This window comes from Prenolepis imparis, unplaced genomic scaffold, assembly GCF_030444845.1.
Source record: "Prenolepis imparis isolate NDT839.2.m4 unplaced genomic scaffold, iyPreImpa1.0 SCAF_4, whole genome shotgun sequence".
Taxonomy (NCBI): Eukaryota; Metazoa; Arthropoda; class Insecta; order Hymenoptera; family Formicidae; genus Prenolepis; species Prenolepis imparis.
In genome coordinates this window covers 17761645-17781013 of record NW_028141162.1, presented here as the reverse complement: position 1 = coordinate 17781013, position 19369 = coordinate 17761645, and the positions used below count along the sequence as shown (strand labels likewise).

The window sequence follows — 19369 nt, the reverse complement described above, 5'->3', positions numbered from 1 at the left end:
ATCTATATTTAGCACATTTTAAAAATTTAATTGCATTTTTTGAGAAAGTGGAAAATGCATTGTATAATATATATAAATATTTTTTCTGAAACTTACTTAACTAAAACGATGTTATATGTATATGGAAATTGTAATATATATACAATACAAAATAAGTATCAAATATTTATTTATATTTTATAGTAATGATATATAATATATAGAAAACTTACCACTTGCAAATCTTATTGCTTGTAATAATTAATATGTAAAATATATAAATTAAATATAATATATATAAATAAAATATATAAATTACATTGTTTATATATAATAATTAATAATAAATGACAAAAGTAAATATGTGATTTGTAGATATGATATTTCTCAAATATTATATTAGATGATTTATTTAAAAATTTTTATTCACATACTGATAAAAATTGAGAACCACAAATTAGCAATTAATCTAGATGCTGATTAGATACTAATTAGTTTCTAGTATCATATTCAAAAACAATGGATTTCGACGGATTTAGAGTCCCTAGAAGTAGGTCCCTAGTAATTTTCTGGTAATTATTACTAAAAGTAAAAATTACTAAGGATTTACTTCTAGGGACTCTAGATAGATTTTGACAGCCAGTTGATATTTGCCAACGTCCACTATCTTGAATGTATATGATCAATAAAAAAAAAAAAAAAAAAAAGCCAGTTGACAATCTATTATGATTAGATTTAGAAATCTATGGTGTATTGTGTATATTTATATACTGATTGTGTGTGTGTGTGTATACTTATATTATATTGATATTAAAATATGTAAAAAATAATACTTTTATATGAAAAAAATATTTATTTTTCGTAAGTATATATGCTTTCGTATTTTGAAGATCAACAAATTATTGTGCTTATTACGACTTTAAAAAATTATGTAAAATGTAACGAGATTGTTAATAATTGTTAATATGTGTTTCAGGTAAAGGACAATATTATTAATAATAGATATACAATTTGTGATGTTATCAATGGATGCGATTGCCCATAACGCAGCCAAGACAGTTATAAACATGAATATTTTAAGGCAGATAGAAAGAGATCTCGATATAGATGAGAAGATCTCTATATTATTTTTAATAGCGGAAGATTATGCGAATGCATTTACAGATATTTTTAATCTCTTTCAAAAAGCAAAGACGGAAGATTCATACATAATTGCAGATTATGTAAAACAGTATCCAGAAAATTGGGAGGATAAAATCTTAGAGTCGTTATGTGTTCTAAATAATCGCGAAGTAATAAGGAAACTAAGAATATCATTTAATGACTTAGACTTACAATATGTTCCGAATGTCAGATCATGTTCAAAAAATATAAATGTAGTTGCAAAGTGCTTATACAGATTATGTGAATCTTTGAATGAAACTGAGCAAAAATTATTATTAAGTTATATTAAATTTGATATTTCTAATTATGAAGCGTTACTAGACGATGTAGATTATCTCGAGTTACATATGCTTTATTGGATGCAAATTAAATACATTACAATTTCAAGAGGTATGTTTAATTTATCACAGGCAGTATATAGCAAGTTTATAGTAGAGACTAATTTAAGTTAGTATTATAATTAATTATATGAGTTTTATTATCATGATTGTTTTATATATTTCTATTTTAGATGGAAATCATAATATGGAAAAATTATTGGAACATTTGGAGAAGTTTAAAGATTTGAAAATAATTTCTATTGATTTGGAGAAATTTGAAAATCGATTGCATGTTGATATTCATAAGAATTTTGGAACAAATGACAAAAACTATCTTCATTCGAATTTTCCAAAAGGACCATCTCTTACGGAAAAAAATCATAAGGAGAAAATACAAATTATTAATAGTGGATTATGTATTATCATAAATCAGATGTATTTTGGAAAAGAGGTATTATATTTAATCTGAAAGAAATATTTTAATTTGTATTTCTTTTTATCAATTACTTAATGTCTTTTTTAGTACGGGCCGCGATTTGGAACTAATGTGGATCGTACTAATTTATCTAAAACATTTCAAGCTTTTGGGTTCCAAGTCGAGATATTTGAAAATTTAAAGAAAAAAGAAATGTTAGAGAAAATAAAAAATATTCCAAAAGACTATGGTAATAAGTATGATTGTTTATTTCTTTGCATCTTAAGCCATGGATATAAAGGTAAGAAAAGTGATTCTGGCAAATATCCAATATAGTAATATCTTTTTTAAAGAAATTTCTATGCTTCAACATAAAATATGTGTATCTCCTAAAATTAGTGATGAGAGCAATTATATATATTATATATCATATATATATATATATATATATATATATATATATATATATGTATATATTATACATCATACTGCAAATGTATCATATTTCATGAAAAAGCTTTAATATATAATAAATACAAAAATTCAAGTAGAAATTAATCAAAGAATATTTTAAGAAAATTTGCTGTGCCTTTCTACGCTTGATTCTTATTAGCTCATTTCCTGACATATCACATACACCTTTTTGTATCACATATTTATTTTCTACACTTTATTAAATATATTTAATGAATGGTGAATGATAAATTTACATTATAGGAGGTGTAATTTCATCAGATGAAAAAGAAGTTTCACTGGAAGCAATTGATCGAGCTGTTTGTTGTATGGAATTGAAAGATGTTATAAAAATTGTTATTATTCAAGCTTGTCAAGGAAAGACACGTGGTAAGTAAAGAAAAATTAAACAAAAATCAGGAAAGACACGTGGTAAGTAAAGAAAGATTAAACAAAAATCAAAATTGCTATAAAAGAGAAAATGTACATTTCAAAAAATGAAATATTGTACATTATAATAGAAAATTGTGAGCAGATTTGATAATGAGAATTTTGTAAGATACAAAAAGTACTGAAAACTCTGTTCTGTATGTTGTATATTTAAAATTTTTAAATGCCTCGATGTTCAATTAATATCTTCTCTTAATATATTATAATTAATTAAATATATATATAATATATATTATATAAATATTTGAAATTACAAAAGAGCAAATTTTATTTCCAGGAAGTATAAATAACCGTTTGACAACTGATGGTTTATCTGATTCTGTACCTGAATTAGAAGATGTACGTCAATTTACAAAATTTTTAATATTTATGTCAACAATTCAAGGTTTTTTATCAATACGTCATGAAGAACAAGGTAAATGATCTCTAGTATTTAATTTAAATATATTTTTCATAATTGAGTTTCTATATTCTTTATTCTTAATAATATTCTACTTATTCCATTCAGGTTCATGGTTTATACAAGAAGTTTGTAAAATTCTCGAAACTTATGGGAATCAGTTATCTTTTCTTGAATGCGTTAGAAAAATAATGGCATCTATGCAAGAAAAAAATGGAATAATAAAAGGGATTCAGGTTGCACAATTGTCAGAGATACGCAGTAGTCGTTTAGATTCAGACTTTCAGTTAAGGAGTGTAACAACTGCCTCTGTACTTTAAGTAGTAATTAGTAATGTTTTTATTTTATATGGATATATGTGGTAAGTAAACAATTTATGTATTGATTTGTACGTAAAATTTTATTTTAAAAATAGCATAAGATAAATACTGTGATATGATAAAGGTAAAGAAGAGATAGATATGAGAAAATATAATATAGATTCAAAGAGTAGTTGAATATTTCAACAAGATTTGCAAAATTTATTTATAAATTTTAAAATATGTTGTTTAAATTTGTTACATATTTATCTTATGTATTATATATTCGAAATGTGTTTACAACTATTTATAAATGCAGAAAGCATTTTATATGTGAAAAGTGCAAACAAAATATTTTATTTAATATTAAGATATTGAATAAAGCATTTAGATAAATAATAATAATAAGCATTTAGAACATTTGTGGTAATAATATAATAAAACGAAAAGCTTGATATATAAATATATAAGGTTTTATATATAAATACAAATTCAGGTAAAAAATGGGTTAATAAGAGCCAAAAATTAGACGCAACAAACTTGTTTAAAAAAATTTTTTATTTAATTTAAACTTGTTTTAATTCTTCCCTTGAATTATTCTCTGCAGATTAACAAAAAAATTCATTCGTCTTGACATATTTTTTTTGTATATACAAAATTATGCATATTAAACTTTATTTTCATGCGTGACACAATAGAAAGGGATACTTAAATTACTGACAATTATAATTATTGGCAATTGGTTCTAGATGTTAATTATTTCTAAATGTACTACAGTTTATTCTAATAGTTATACATGTTATTCTACATCCCTGTGTTTTATTGAATTGAAATATGCCTCGATTATTGTGCGTATCACAAAGAAATATAGAAATTCAAAGATTGACATGAGGCTGAAACCAGCAAACAATCCGAGTAAACCCCCGAATGATGCTAAAAAAATTAGCAGATATTATTATTTTGATGTAATTTTATGTAATTTTTTGTTTAAATAGGGGGGGGGGGAAAGGAACATGTTTTCTTACCGAACAAATTACGCCAACTATAATTAAGTGCTTGTCGATATTGAAAGGCGACTAAATCGTTGAAGAATACATGTATTATACTATGATTGCGTAGGCTGGTGGCATTACTACAAAAATACAATAATAATATTATTGAGACATGCATGAATGCATTTAAATCTGTTCAGGTAGCAAAAATAATCATTTTGATATCAAATTATTACATTAAAATGATGTCAAAATGACTACTTTTGCCTGAACAAATGATTTACGAATTATGAATTTACATGTAACAGTCAGATTGTTAATGTTAATTCTCGTACAACACATGTAAATTCTGAACATATTTCAAGAATATCGTAAAAGTATATTACGTAATTTCAGGAACATTCTAGATATCGCATATAAGTATTAAGAATGCAACGACATATGTCTAAGCTTTCCTGTTTTTCAATAATACTGAAAATATTTTTAGAATATATCTTGAATATGTCTGTCATATATATGTTTAAGATGTCTCTAGACTTTATCAAAAGATGTCTCCAAGACATCTTCGAGATTTTTTGAAATATGTCTTTTATAAAACATTTTTAGGAATATGCATAGCTGATAGTGTGTGTGTGTGTGTGTGTGTGTGTGTGTGTGTGTGTGTGTGTGTGTGTGTGTGTGTGTTACAGTACATAAACATGTTGTCTTTTGGACATAGATTTTTTGTACAAAGTTGCATAAGAAATTAAAGGACAAATTATGTAGCATTGAAGATGCTAGAGCAGTTAAAGCATCATATAGTCTATCAAAGGTTTATAAAAAAAATTAAAGATTTTTACAAATTAAAGACTTCTTGCAATTCACATCGCAACCAATCTTATAAGTTTATTTAGAACTATTTTCAAGTATTTTATAGTAAGATTTATTTTTTGGAATAGAGTAATCAGGACAAAAGAAATTTTCTTTGAAAATAAAGTAAAATAAAAGTTTGCTAAAAATTTGCGAAAATATCTGTAAAAAAATATGTGTAACTTTTTATGCTTTAAGCGACTGAATTGATCTTTTACCGAGGATTCTTTGAGAAACCGACACTGTTATAGTAAATATTAGAATCGAGGTTTCCAAAGGAGCTCTCTACAGGGTAATGATACAGAGAGCAATCTGGTATGCATCCGCAAGGTCCTTTTCCAATTTTTTTTATTTCTTGAATAGATATTGATAGATTTTGATCCGGATTTTTATCCACATCTGGCCATGAAGTATCGGAAAATGCTAAAAAACAAATATAAACGTAAAAGACAAATATATGCAAAGCAAAAAAAAAAGCATAAAGTCGCTTATTTTAATCTAACTAGGTGATTTATGGAGAAATAAGTTATTTTTCGAAAAAGTATTTTCAATAAAAATTATATACAGTTTTCTAAGAGAAGTAATGTGGCAATATTAGTCTGTTTCTTTGGGTAGAATTGTCAAAATTACATCAAAGTCGATTTTTTTAAATATTAGAAACCCTCAATTTTTATTACAATTATTATTATTCTTTTATAGCTGACATTTAGATATTTTTAAAATCCCTCTAAAGTTCTTCGTAATTTTAAGCTCTATGAAATATTATCTGAAAAATAAGACTAGTAATGGGAATATTTTGAAAACGTCTTGAAATCACACTATAAGAAATAAGAATATTGAATAAAAATTAGAAGTTTCTCTATATAAAAAAAATCAAGTCTTTAACATGTGACAATTTTATCTAAGGATTTAAGGATCTCTTCAATCTAAAGATAAACTAATATTGCCACGTTATTTCCTTTTGAAAATTCTACAATTTTTGTCGAAAATATTTTTTCGAAAAATAAATTATTTTCTCAAAATTATTTAATTCCTAATTTTTCGTTTTTTTTCTACACATAATTTTTCTACGTGAGAATGAAAATGCGATTACCCATTCCATTATTAAAGTTAATTACAAAGTATGTTGATATAAAATTAAGTATTGAATACAATTATTATACAGATAACATTTAGAAGATTTTTTATATTTGAGTGATCGAATATAAATGTATGTATACTTACGCACTTACAGTTATATCTTTTTAAGCATTGGATATCTCTGAGATTACATACTCTGCTATCTGGAGTAAAACATATTTATTTTGTTTTACAACGTACATGAATTTTATAAAGAAAGCTAAACAATCGTAAAAACTTTTTATTTCTGTATCTATTAAAATATAGATACATTTAATAAATATTTGAGATGCATGGAAATTATATTATACAATACGTTAATTATATATTTACGTGCTATGTTCTTTTAAAAATGTTAATTAATATTTGCTAGTTATAAAAAAGTTGCAAAAAATTTGTGCTCTATGCACAATTTGTTTTAAGAGAAAAATTAATTTTCCTTAAAACTTACTATTCGTGTCTGGTTTTTACTAACCTGAAGAATTAAAAAAATTTGTTTTATAGAAAATTACAGAATTATTTTTAAATAATATTATATTGAAACTGAAATAAAATAAAATAATACATTATCCATTTTATATAGACGATTAAAAAACAACACATATGATTAAATTAACTTTGACTACAAAAATATACATAAAGAAATGAAAACAGATTTTATTTATAAAAATAATTATACCATGTTTAATTTTTATTATTTTTATTAATATTTATTAATTATTTTTATTTTTATTAATATATTTTATAGACAATGAAAAAGATTCTAAGTTATTTTTTTTCTGTTGAAAATAGTTTTCAATTTAACTTTCTACTTTCGTATACTTACGTGCTTTTTTTTGTGTCTACTTACTATTTTGTGGAAAGTAATAAGGGATGCAACCGCATTTTATTCTTACAATGGTAGCTCGACATTCTGCAAGGCAGTTGTGATATGAATATGTCGCAAAAGTTAAATTTCTATCGTTGACATTTGAATATAATATTTTGTCTGCTTCATCGGTGAATATACATTTTCGTGTAGAAACCGCCAAATCCTTCACTTCGGGTTTTGCATACATTATTGTGGGGTTCACACTCACGAAATGTTCACTATTTAATCGTACTAATTGCATTTCGGCATTAAAATCTGGATAATCGAACGAGTAGTGTACCATGACCTATATGACACAATATATGCGCAAAATACATTTATTTATTAAATTTACAAGTGAAATTTTTAAATAATGTAAAACTCTGATAGAATTATACGAATACATAATATATAAAATTTTCTATCAATTTTGTTTCCATTCTAGAATACATAATATGATTTAGATATAGATTTTTTATGTTTCATTAGTAAATTTCATTACTTGGGGTTTATTTTTTTTTACTCAAGTCATTGCTATCTTAAATTTAAAATATAAATTTTGTTATAAACAAAATAAAAAAATTTTTAATATTTAATCTCTTGACAATTAATTATTAACATGATTTCAGTATTAATTCGAGAATACTAGAAAATAATAATGATTTTAGTTTTATTAAACTTCTTGGTATATGATAATGTAATTATTAATTATTGTTTTTAATGAATAACACGTAAACAATTTTGTTTCAGAAAAAATTGTTTTATAAACAAAATAAGAAAACTTGTTAATATTTAATCCTTAGACAGTGAATTATTAACGTGATTTCAGTATTAACTCAGAATACTAGAAAATAAAAACGATTATAGTTTCATTAAACTTTTTTATATTGTGATAATTATTGTTTTTAATGATATGAAAAATTTTATTTCAGAAAAAATTGTTTTAGATGGCTTAAAAAAAAAAGAAGAAAATTCATTATATTACCTTTATTCCATATGCTCCGATAATAGCGGCGTGATAATCATCGGGTTCAGAATTTATTATCATAGACATCCCAGTCTCGAATCCGCAGGCAGCAGATCGTTCCAAACTTTGCAACAAGAAAAAACTTAGTTAATGTTAATCAAGAAATATGTAATATCATGTGATGATTGTATCTAAATACAATTAAACGCAGGACTGGATTAATGTTCGTGAGTTTCACACTTTTTTATTCTGATTTATTATTATATATTAAAAAATAGATAAAAAAAATGTTTTTTTTCCGACAACTATAATTTTTTCCATACCTAATTTTACTCATACATTAATTTTTTGTTTTTAATTTTTTGTCTTTTACTTTAAGGCTCCTGGCTCCTTGCCGACCATGTCGAAATCGTGACGTCAGAGGCGAGAAAGCACACGCTAAAATTTCTTAGATGCCATTTCGAAAAAAAATATTTCGATGAAACAGCACTTCAGATGGCTTTAGCACATTCTTAAAAAACCCCGAAAACTATCCTTTATAATCAATCAACAGCTGTAAAATGTAATATTATGAAGCCCAGTCCGTCTGGTCTTTGCACATGCGCAGTCATTCCGCATGTCAAAGTCTGATATCTCGATCATTTTACAGATGTTGATTGATTATAAAGGGAAAAGGATAGTTTTCGGGGGTTTTTAAGAGTGTGCTAAAGCCATCTGAAGTGCTGTTTAATCGAAATATCTTTTCATTAAAAAATGGCATCTAAGAATTTTCAGCGTGTGCTTTCTCGCCTCTGACGTCACAATCCAATATGGCCGCGGTGAGCACCCAGGAGCCTTAACTTTTCATGGATTGTATTAGTCAACAACGACTTTGAAAAATTCGATGAATTCTAATCAATATAAGTCATAATATATACATAATTTTTTATCATATTATTATTATTTATTGGACAAAATCTTAGAAAGAATAAAGAATTAAAATAATTGATTTTAGGAATGTCTCTATTTTTGACAGAGTTTTTTTTATTCAAAATTAATTTTTTATTATATTACAAATAAAAATTAAAGAAGAATATATACATATTATTTAATAAATATACATCTTACATATTTAGGCATATATATATATATTTATTTATATTATTTATTTATTAAAAATATTTAATAAATAAATAAATTTATTTAAGATTTGCAGCTTTTAAACTTTTATTCTATTAAAAGTGAATTTTCTTGAAGCACTATTCTGTAAAATAGTCTTGTTGGGAATGTAAAATATAGCGATGCATCTACTCACAAATAAAATATTTAAATTAGAGTGCTTTTTATAGCAAAACTTAAGTCAAATTGGAACAATTAAGGCGCATTTTTCTAAAATTATGCAAAAGCATTCTAACAGGTCTTAAATTATGTAAGTCTTAAGTAAGCCTATAATGCAAAATTTGATTCTGTAAAAATTATGTTTATACTTTTCTTCTGTTATATCTGGAAAAGTGTAATAATTGAAACTGCAGCACAAGCCATCCCGCGAAAAACTTTGCTTGAATAATTTGTCACATTGATTGACCTTGCCTTGCCATTTGCATACAGTCAATAAGGTACTGCAATTTTGTGTAATCTGGAAAAAAGGTAACAATTAATTTTTTTCATTTACTAAATTAATGATTTTATATAGAATTTAGATTCTTTTAATATCCTATAAATAAAATATTTTAATTTTTTAAAATAATTTTCTAATTTTTTAATACTAAAATATTCTATTTATAGAATATGAAAAAATAATTTAATAGAATAAAAATTTAATTTAGATTAATTAATAAATTGAATGGGAAATAAAATTTCACATGATTTATTTCCTTTATTTATTCTCAGCATGTTCGAAAAGTTTATGTTGATTTTTAATCGGAATTGCAAACAAACGGGATTCTCTTAAAGACCTCTGTGTTTGATTTAAAAGTAGAAAGCAAAAAAATATGTCTTGGAATTTTATAACATATTGTTGTACAAGAAACATATTTTTGATACATACCAATCTCACTACATCAAGAATGGTCATACTGTTATCATCTATAATATCTTGTAGGCGAGTAAGATTCTTTTCGACGTCATATCCGATTATTCCAGGTATTAACAATTCGTTCATTAATCGCATTTCTTGAATAAAAAATTCTTTCGAAACATTGGGTGGTGTCTTCCTGCAAAAAATACAGTTAAAATAACAAAAGAAGAATGATTTTTTGTAACAATATTATAGATATTATAGGTAGTAGTAATATTGAAATTATTATTTTATTGAAAATGCAAATGAAAATGATTGCATAATTACTATTAAATAAATCAGAATTTTCATAATAAAATATAATTAATAAAGTACTGTGCACCTTGAGGAAAATTAATGAATATTTTTGAAAATTAATGATAAAATTACGACGTATTATTTTCTTTTGCAGAAATAATTATGTTATTTTCAAACAGTATTTAACAAAAGTTTAATTAAAATATATTGATAAAAAGCTGTTAATGAGAAATTATTGCATAATCTTCTAAAATTGAACTATTTCAAAGATGCAAAAAATATATGAAATATCTTAAATTATAAAATGAATTTGTAATATATATTTTTCTAATATTTGCTGATTTTTCAATTTCTCGATTTACAAGAAATCGAAAAATTAGTAAATATTAGAATAATATATTATAAATAAACTCATTTGAAATTTTCTTTTATAGTTTTTTGATGTAATGAATAATGAAAAATGAATTTCAGTAAATAATTGATTTTATTATATAATTTCCGTAAAATACTTCTATCAGGGATGTCTAAATAATTTTTGTTTCACCAAACATTTTTGTATATATAGACGCATAACAGATGCTGGATACTCACAAATTTTTGACAAACTCCTTAGTTAAGTTGTAAGATATGCGATTAATATCGCATACTGTTATTGCAGGAAATGGATAATTCCATATTCCATGATGCGTCGATTCGATGACTGTCAGGGTAGGACGACTAGCATAATAATTCCAAGACATATTCATTAAAACGATAGCACAACATAATGATGAAATTACCGTTATCGCCCAAATAATCCTATAAATAATTGTGAATTATACATATATACATATACATATAAAGAACGTCTCATTTATATTTAATAATTTGTTTCCTACATTAATATCTAATGTAACAGCTTTTATAATAATAATAATAATATCTACATTTTGAGAAATTATTAATGACATTGCACACTTGACATTTAGTTTTATTAACGTTTAATTTTATTAACACATTCTTATTAACATTTTTTATTAGCAGATTTTTTATTAACACTATTGTTATTTAAATTTTCTGATTATATTTGCAAGTTCCTTTGAATTTAAAATATATAACTTGTGTATTGTGTGTATATTTGTGTGTGAATACAGATATTCTTTTTATTTATTTTAATTAGAACTTAACAGAGCTATTCAAAGTGCTTTTTATCGAAATCAAAATGTATTTAATGCTAAAGAGCAAATGTTAAATTTATTAAATCGATTAACAATAAAATCTCTTCTGATATTAAAATATATTATTAAAATATTAATATAAATATTGAAATATATATTAAAATTATTAAAATATATATTAAATATATATTAAAATATATATTAAAATATATTAAAATATATTAAAATATATATTAAATATATATTAAAATATATTAAAATACATATTAAATATATATTAAAATATATTAAAATATATTAAAATATATTAAAATATATATTAAAATATATATTGAAGGGTTTTCTCTTAGACACGACAGATTGTCTGTATTTACGGTAAAAAGTAAAAATTGTGAAATTGATACATACCTTTCCGCTTTAGGACGTTGAGTTTGACTGATGTATTTGTAACCATGTAATCCGGTGCTGGAGCAAAATTCGGCGGCCTGTTTTTTCAAGATACTCCAACATCCTACTTTCGAATACGGTGCATCGGGTCGAGTTTGTATCCTGATCTTCTTCATATCCAACTGATGGATCGGTTCAATTTATGGATGAAGTTTCAACCAGTCCGCAATCATCAATCGCGGTGAGTAATAAATATATGGTCAAAAGGAAACGGAAAACTATAAGGAAATCTTCTCACGGATACGTCGACGCGTTGACTACTGCATTATCGAGTAAATATTGTGGCAAAAGCGCACACAATGCAAATATAAAAGCACACACAATACAACACATGTGCTCGTTCGCGACGTGGCATAAAAAATTCATTCGACCTTTTATCGATTGGTGCACGATAATTTCATTTTTTCCCTTCCTTGTCGCGATTTTATCCGTGTTTAATTAATTATTAATCTATGAGAATATTAAAGCACGATTTAATGCGAACATTATACATTTTCGTGCCCTTTAGATTATATTATACTTTTTTATATATCGTAACGTTCAGTTTACATTTCGTGCCGACAAAATGTTTTTATCTATTGTATGAATATCCGTGATAACGATAATCTATTCGGAAAGGATAAAATAAACGTTGTTAAATGCCACTTCTCTTTATTATGCAAATGTAAGTTTTATGTGATATTTATTTATGACACTTAGCTTATAACATAGGCTTTTTATATAGCTTATTTTTTTCTAGGAAGTTAATTTCTTTGTATTATATATGTATATAGAGTGATATAGTTTAATCTTTCTCGCAATTATCTTAAAAACTAGTAGCTATAAAAAATATTTTTTAGATCAAAGTTATTCTACTCTAAAAGAAGAGTATCTTTAAATAAAAGGATTATTATAGATATTTTGATAATTTGCGCGTATAAATTTACAATGATTAAATAAGTCAAAGCTTTAATAATGATAAAATTAAGAAGCATTAATATTAAACAAAGAGAGAATATCAACTTGAATATTTTTGAAATAACACACATTTATTAAAGAAATAAAATTTAAATTTGCATTATTTAAATATTCTACCATGATTTGTGGTAAACAAAAAATAATACAAAGATGCAGAAAAAGATAATACAGATTGTTATACAATTTACAATTGACCCAGCTCGGAAAATCGCGATTTTCTACCAACCGTGATTTTGAATTTCTTTTATACGACTCAGTCACTTATCCTTATGAAATTCATTTAAAATAAAGTCTCACTCGATTCGCTAGCCGAGAGATATTGAGAACAAAAGGGCCGAATGATACTGATATTGATACAAATGTACATGTGACAAGAGGCTGTGCAGCCAGTAGTAGAACTTCGCGGTTAAAGCGACTCTTCAGTCGCGTGGATATTAAACTTTGAAGATGTCACTCGTCGACCATATCTCACGAGGATGCCTGACTCAGCTACTATCACTCTACTACTTAATAACTTCGAGGGAACAGATAAAGTGCTGCTAAACACCATGGACATGTCGTATGCGAACACGTTACGTCATTACTAGCGATGGGATTAAGTGTTGTGCTTCTTTTATATTTTCTTAATATTGTGCTTCTTAATTTTATCATTCTTAATGCTTTGAATTATTCGATCATTGTAAATTTATACGTGCAAATTATCAGAATATCTAATAATTCTTTTATTTAAAGATATTCTAGCACTGCATTTCTAGCGATATAAAATGCAACAATATACAAATGTTAATTAAAAAAATTATTATTCATAATTGATTTAATCAGAATTACGAATAACTTAATTTTAGTACTTTCTCATATTTTTAACAAAGAAAACTCTTAAATAGCAATATGATAAGGTTGTTTAAAAATTATTTATTCTGATTTTATACATAAAGGATTTTACTTTATTAAAAAAAAGAAATAAAGTAAATAAACAATACCAAAATACACAGATTCAAGTGCATTTAGATTGAGTTGGTCACCAGTAGGGTAATTTTAATTATGAGATAGTTCATCCCAATATCGGGGTTTCGGGAGAAAATTACTGCTCATGGAAGGGATGAATCTGGGGTAGATGGGGTAACAACGTATTATACATTTCCCTGTCAACCCCCTCGCATTAACCGCAAACCCTCCCTATTCACCCTTCTCTTGCCAACAATTTGTTAACTGCTATTGAATTGACTTCAGCTAGTAACTTCGGACTATTCTCTCATTAAAACGTGACGTCACATGGACACAAACATACACACATTGTTGCTTGAATAACGATTGTTTCTTGTAAATGATGCGTTTTGTACATATCATGTATGCTTATAGGCATTAGTATCAATTTATAACGAAAAGTTGAAATATTTTTATAAATAATAAATTTACATTTTGTTTATAAGTTTATTATTACGTAAAAAAAAATCCAAAGTAATAATAAAATACGAAAGCGATTCTGTAATTAAAAATTAAAAAATTATTTTGTGTATAAAAATTAAAATAATTTTAATAGTTTTAATAGTATTAGTATTTTTTTTACTATAATTATTATTCTTAATTAATATTATTTTAATCAGAATTGCGAATAGCTTGAATAGTGTTATGATTGTTATTATGATTGGTATACAACTAATTTTTATTACTTAAAAACAGCTGCAATTTAAAGTTTATTATTCATAGAATTAAAGTGAATGTTTCTTCATTATCATTTTCCAAAAATTTTATCGCACTTTTTTCCGATAATTTAAGAAATGTTACTGTAGCATTATAATTATACAGGTCAGTGAAAAATAATTGATTTTTAAATCCAAGAAATTGAATAATTATTAACATTTTTTATACTGGATACAATTTTGGTCTTTAAAATTTATTTTTTATTATTTCACAATTGCGAGAAACTTAAAATTAAAATTAATTTGGAATTAAATATTGAATCTATTGAAAAAATCAAATATATTTCCAACTCTTTATTGTTTTATGATATAATTTTTTATTTCCAATAATTATTTTTCTTATATCTTAATAATAATTTCTCTAATAATCCTTGGAGTAAAATATATTTTATCCGATTATTTAAATTTTCCTAAATGCGTAAATTAATCAACAATAACGAAATTTTAGTGCATTAGAAAAAAAGATCCAACTCTCATTTTCCGGATTGCCTATATTACGAGCATAAAAAATGGCTTCACTTGTTTCGCGTCTACCAGCCCTACTACATATATTATATTGTCTATGATACAGCACCCTGGTGTCTCATTCGAAATCGCGCCTAATCGAGTTCGAGTCGCGTCGCGCTGATTGTGAGATGTGAATATAGGCGCGAACAAGAGTCGAGCGAACCCCATTCGATTCCGTCCTTTTCCGCTTCAGGCTTCACCCCGTTCCTTGAAGATAAACGTTGTTATCTCGACTTGTCGACTTCAAAGTGTGATTCTCGTGTGAAACGCGGGTTCGAGGGTAAAAAATTCGGGAGTGCCGTTTAAAGTATCGCGCGTACAAGTGCGGGAGTGTCGTTTAAAGTGTCGCGTGCGTTAATCAACAGAATTTAACGACTTTAACCTTACAATTAGAGAAGGAAGAGGAGGAGGAGGAGGAGGAGGAGGAGGCCTAGGAGAGGCATCGGGCACCGGTAAATATATCTTATTTTGTACATTAATTGTTATATAAATCGTAATCGCATTAATTTGGCTTTTTAAAATTATTTAAAAAAGAAAGAATTGGTGAAAAATACTTTTATTAAGTTTTTTATAAGTCCTGTAAAAGTTTCTCTATTAAAAAAAATGTTTCGTTTTGTTATTATTTCTTAATTTTTATTTATATTATTTATATATTTATATATTTATATTTATATTATATATTTATATATTTATATTTATATTATTTATATATTTATATATTTATATTTATATTATTTATATATTTATATATTTATATTTATATATATATTTTTTTATATATTTATATTTATATTTGTATATTAATTATCATAAATCGCGTATACATATTAATAATTCGGTTTATTTATTTGAATGATTTAAACAAGAGAGACTCAGAGAGAAAGATTTTTTTTATATAAATCGTATAAAAGTTCCTATTTAAAAAATAGTTTTTTTAGAATTTAAAAACTTATTCCATATTTATGTATCTGCTTATTATTGTACGCATCGGATATAAAATTCGGCGCATACAATAATAATTTTTTGAAATATTAATTAAGGCCGCTGCTGCTATAATTTGGATGTTTTATTTTTGTGTTACAGAAACTGACTTGTCGATTCCAAGTGTGTGATTCTCGTGTGAAAAGCGGGTTCGATCGTAAAAAATTCGGGAGTGCCGTTTAAAGTGTACGTGTGTTAATCAACTCATCCTTACAATTAGAGGAGGAGGAGGCCTAGGAGAGGCATCAGGCATCGGCGGAGCAATTCTGAGGTAAATATTTCTTATTTTGTACATCAATTGTTATCGTAATCGCATTATTTCGTTTTTTAAAAATTATTTAAAAAAGAAAGAATCGGTGAAAAATATTTTTATCAATTTTTTTATAAGTCCTGTAAAAGTTTTTCTATTAAAAAAAATGTTTCGTTATTTGTTTATCGTTATTTGTAGATTAATTATCATAAATCGCGTACACACATTAATAATTCGATTTATTTATTTGAGTGATTTAAATATTTTTATATAAATCGTATAAAAATTTCTATTTAAAAAAGTTTTTTTAGAATTTAAAAATTATTCAGTATTTATGTATCTGTTTATTATTATTGTATGCATCGGATATAAAATTCGGCGTGTACATACAATAATAATTTTTTGAAATATTAATAATATTTTGGACACTACTGCTATAATTTGGATTTTTTATTTCTGTGTTACAGATAACGTAGCTTCAATATCAACAACTTCACTGTTGCGCATCGGTGTCGGTGAGTGATACATTGAATTAATTTTTATTTAATTTTTAGGTAACAGGTTCGTAGATATTGTAGATGTAGATTGTAAATAAATCAGTCGCCTTAAGGCCTCCTGGCTCCTTTTCGACCATGTCGAAATCGTGACGTCAGAGGCGAGAAAACACACGCTAAAATTTCTTAGATGCCATTTCGAAATAAAAAAATATTTCGATGAAACAGCACTTCAGATGGCTTTAGCACACTCTTAAAAAACCCCGAAAACTATCCTTTCCCCTTTATAATCAACCAACAGCTGTAAAATGTAATATTATGAAGCCCAGTCCGTCTGGTCTTTGCGCATGCGCAGTCATTCCGCATGTCAAAGTCTGATATCTCGATCATTTTACAGATGTTGATTGATTATAAAGGGAAAAGGATAGTTTTCGGGGGGGTTTTTAAGAGTGTGCTAAAGACATCTTAAGTGCTGTTTAATCGAAATATCTTTTCATTAAAAAATGGCATCTAAGAATTTTCAGCGTGTGCTTTCTCGCCTCTGACGTCACAATCCAATATGGCCGCGGTGAGCACCCAGGAGCCTTAAAATGATACATAAAAAACGGATTCTCAATAATAGGTACAGTTTCTTTATTCCAAAAATTTAATTGATGTAAAAATTAAAGAATTGTTGATAAATTAATTCTAACTTTAATGCAGCATCACACATATCGTTCGTAAAATATAAAAAACTGTAAAAAATTTATGCGAAGGCTGCTCCAGCTTAAGTGAAATAAAAAATCTTTCATATCGTAACACGATATTCTTGAATGGCGATATACTCAATCGCGTAGCAGGGGTTGAGCAGCGAATTGTTTTGAAACTACCCCAAAAGACACGATGTACACTTTCGCGGGCACAGTTTCAGATCTGGTAGTTTAAAAAGAAGAACGGTTATATAGATATGAAGAGTCTCTCCCCGGGGATTTGTATCCCATCTATATGGTATCTGTATTATGACGAAGGTGGAGAAGGGTAACGCATTTCGCGGCACATTGAGTCCACAGACTTTAAAATAGCCCCGAAACCGAATCTCCGAATCGTATATATCTGAGAAAAAATATCCGTTTCACGAAACCCACATGACCCTTCTGTCGCATATGCTCTTACCATGTAATAGGTGCATTAACATGGTAAATTCAGTAATCGATATATTCAACATATGTTGAAAAAAAATATATATTATCGGATATTACGTCAGCATGGTTAATAAATTGAAAGTGTAAAATTAATGCCGAAGTGTATGTTTATATATAAATATTTCATAAATTCAATTTTACTACATAAAAACAAAATTTAATAAATAAAGTTACGCAAGTTTGTTTAAGGCTTATTTGGGATATATGTTTAGTTTAGATATTTTCGCGTATTATAAAAGTTATTATTTGTGCATATTATTCCAATTTAGTTATTATATATTTTTGTAATTAAGGTTTAAATCAAATCTGTTAAAGTAAAAGACATCTGAAATTGATCGGGAAATACTGTTATATTTTAATCGCCCTTTTTTACAGTTTAGTTACAAAAAAGTTTTGTATTTTTTAATATGTCATAATTCAACGAATCAATCTTAATATTTTTATTTAAAAATTTCGATTATTCTTCACTGACAATGAGCGATCATTAAAAGATCAATTAAGATCGTGAATAGTAAAAAAGTAATACTTTAAATAGTAAAAAAGTAGTACTTTATTTTATGATAAATAATAATCCGCAAAAAAGATTTATGAAAACAATGTCATTATCTTTGTCACTTTAATTTTCGTTAGTATACTGCAAGATTTATGAGAGATATAAGTTAAATTCTTTTAATTTTTTTAGTCATTAATAAATTCTTTTCTCAATTTTGAGTTTAACATATTTTGTATAAAAATATGTTAAACTCAAAATTAAGAAAACAATTTATTAATAATTAAAAAATTAATAGGTTATCGAAAAAATGATACAAGATCATATTTTATCATGAAATACATACATATATATGTACGTTATAAGAATAAAATATTATATATATATATAAAATATTTTATTTTATATATACAATATATATATATGTATGTATGTGCAGGCATAAATTATATACGATATATCTGAAAAAGTTTATTTGAAATTCATATTAGGCAAATGAATATCACATGTCGATGTTCTCGAATAAGTGTTGAAAGAAATGCGCTCCATCTCGACATGGATTGCTCCGTCTTAATCGAACGTTCTCACTCGATGTGACATTCGCGGAGACGAGGGCCCCTTCGATTGCGTATACCTCGACGATAAAACCTCCTTT

The 19369-nt window shown here is 25.9% G+C and overlaps 2 protein-coding genes and 1 long non-coding RNA gene across 5 annotated transcripts in view; 2 read left to right on the top strand and 1 right to left on the bottom strand.

Moving 5' to 3' along the window:
• The first annotated feature begins 682 nt into the window (after nucleotides 1-682).
• Dredd (Caspase-8 Dredd) lies at nucleotides 683-5319 on the top strand. Its single transcript, XM_083035524.1, has 7 exons — nucleotides 683-840; nucleotides 956-1533; nucleotides 1655-1914; nucleotides 1987-2179; nucleotides 2596-2721; nucleotides 3059-3196; nucleotides 3290-5319. The coding sequence occupies exons 2-7, from the start codon at nucleotides 996-998 to the stop codon at nucleotides 3499-3501; spliced, it is 1467 nt and encodes a 488-aa protein (XP_082891650.1). The 5' UTR covers nucleotides 683-840; nucleotides 956-995; the 3' UTR covers nucleotides 3502-5319.
• Nucleotides 5320-5424: 105 nt separating this feature from the next.
• LOC145934782 (sodium channel protein Nach) lies at nucleotides 5425-12270 on the bottom strand. The gene is made up of 8 exons (XM_083035529.1): nucleotides 12116-12270; nucleotides 11142-11348; nucleotides 10284-10449; nucleotides 9724-9872; nucleotides 8276-8381; nucleotides 7291-7597; nucleotides 6554-6604; nucleotides 5425-5744 (listed from the first exon to the last, which is right to left on the bottom strand). The coding sequence occupies exons 1-8, from the start codon at nucleotides 12268-12270 to the stop codon at nucleotides 5536-5538; spliced, it is 1350 nt and encodes a 449-aa protein (XP_082891655.1). The 3' UTR covers nucleotides 5425-5535.
• The window catches only part of LOC145934783 (uncharacterized), a 65091-nt gene continuing 57777 nt past the window's right edge, over nucleotides 12056-19369 (top strand). For 2 of the 3 annotated variants that reach the window (XR_014425105.1, XR_014425107.1), the window contains exons 1-3: nucleotides 15238-15770; nucleotides 16402-16570; nucleotides 17017-17064. This is a non-coding gene — a long non-coding RNA (uncharacterized LOC145934783). Of the gene's footprint in view, nucleotides 12336-15237; nucleotides 15771-16401; nucleotides 16571-17016; nucleotides 17065-19369 lie in introns of those variants that run through there. The other variant, XR_014425106.1, reaches the window with a different exon arrangement.

Bases quoted from the DNA above. Each gene is read 5' to 3' on its own strand.
- Dredd (XM_083035524.1), top strand. From the start codon at position 996: ATGTTATCAATGGATGCGATTGCCCATAACGCAGCCAAGACAGTTATA. The intron at 1,915-1,986 runs GTATTATATTTA...TGTCTTTTTTAG, and splicing joins AGATGTATTTTGGAAAAGAG to TACGGGCCGCGATTTGGAAC. The intron at 3,197-3,289 runs GTAAATGATCTC...TATTCCATTCAG, and splicing joins AATACGTCATGAAGAACAAG to GTTCATGGTTTATACAAGAA.
- LOC145934782 (XM_083035529.1), bottom strand. From the start codon at position 12,270: ATGAAGAAGATCAGGATACAAACTCGACCCGATGCACCGTATTCGAAA. The intron at 11,349-12,115 runs GTATGTATCAAT...AATTATTTATAG, and splicing joins CAACGTCCTAAAGCGGAAAG to GATTATTTGGGCGATAACGG. The intron at 6,605-7,290 runs GTAAGTAGACAC...GTTTTACTCCAG, and splicing joins TTATTACTTTCCACAAAATA to ATAGCAGAGTATGTAATCTC.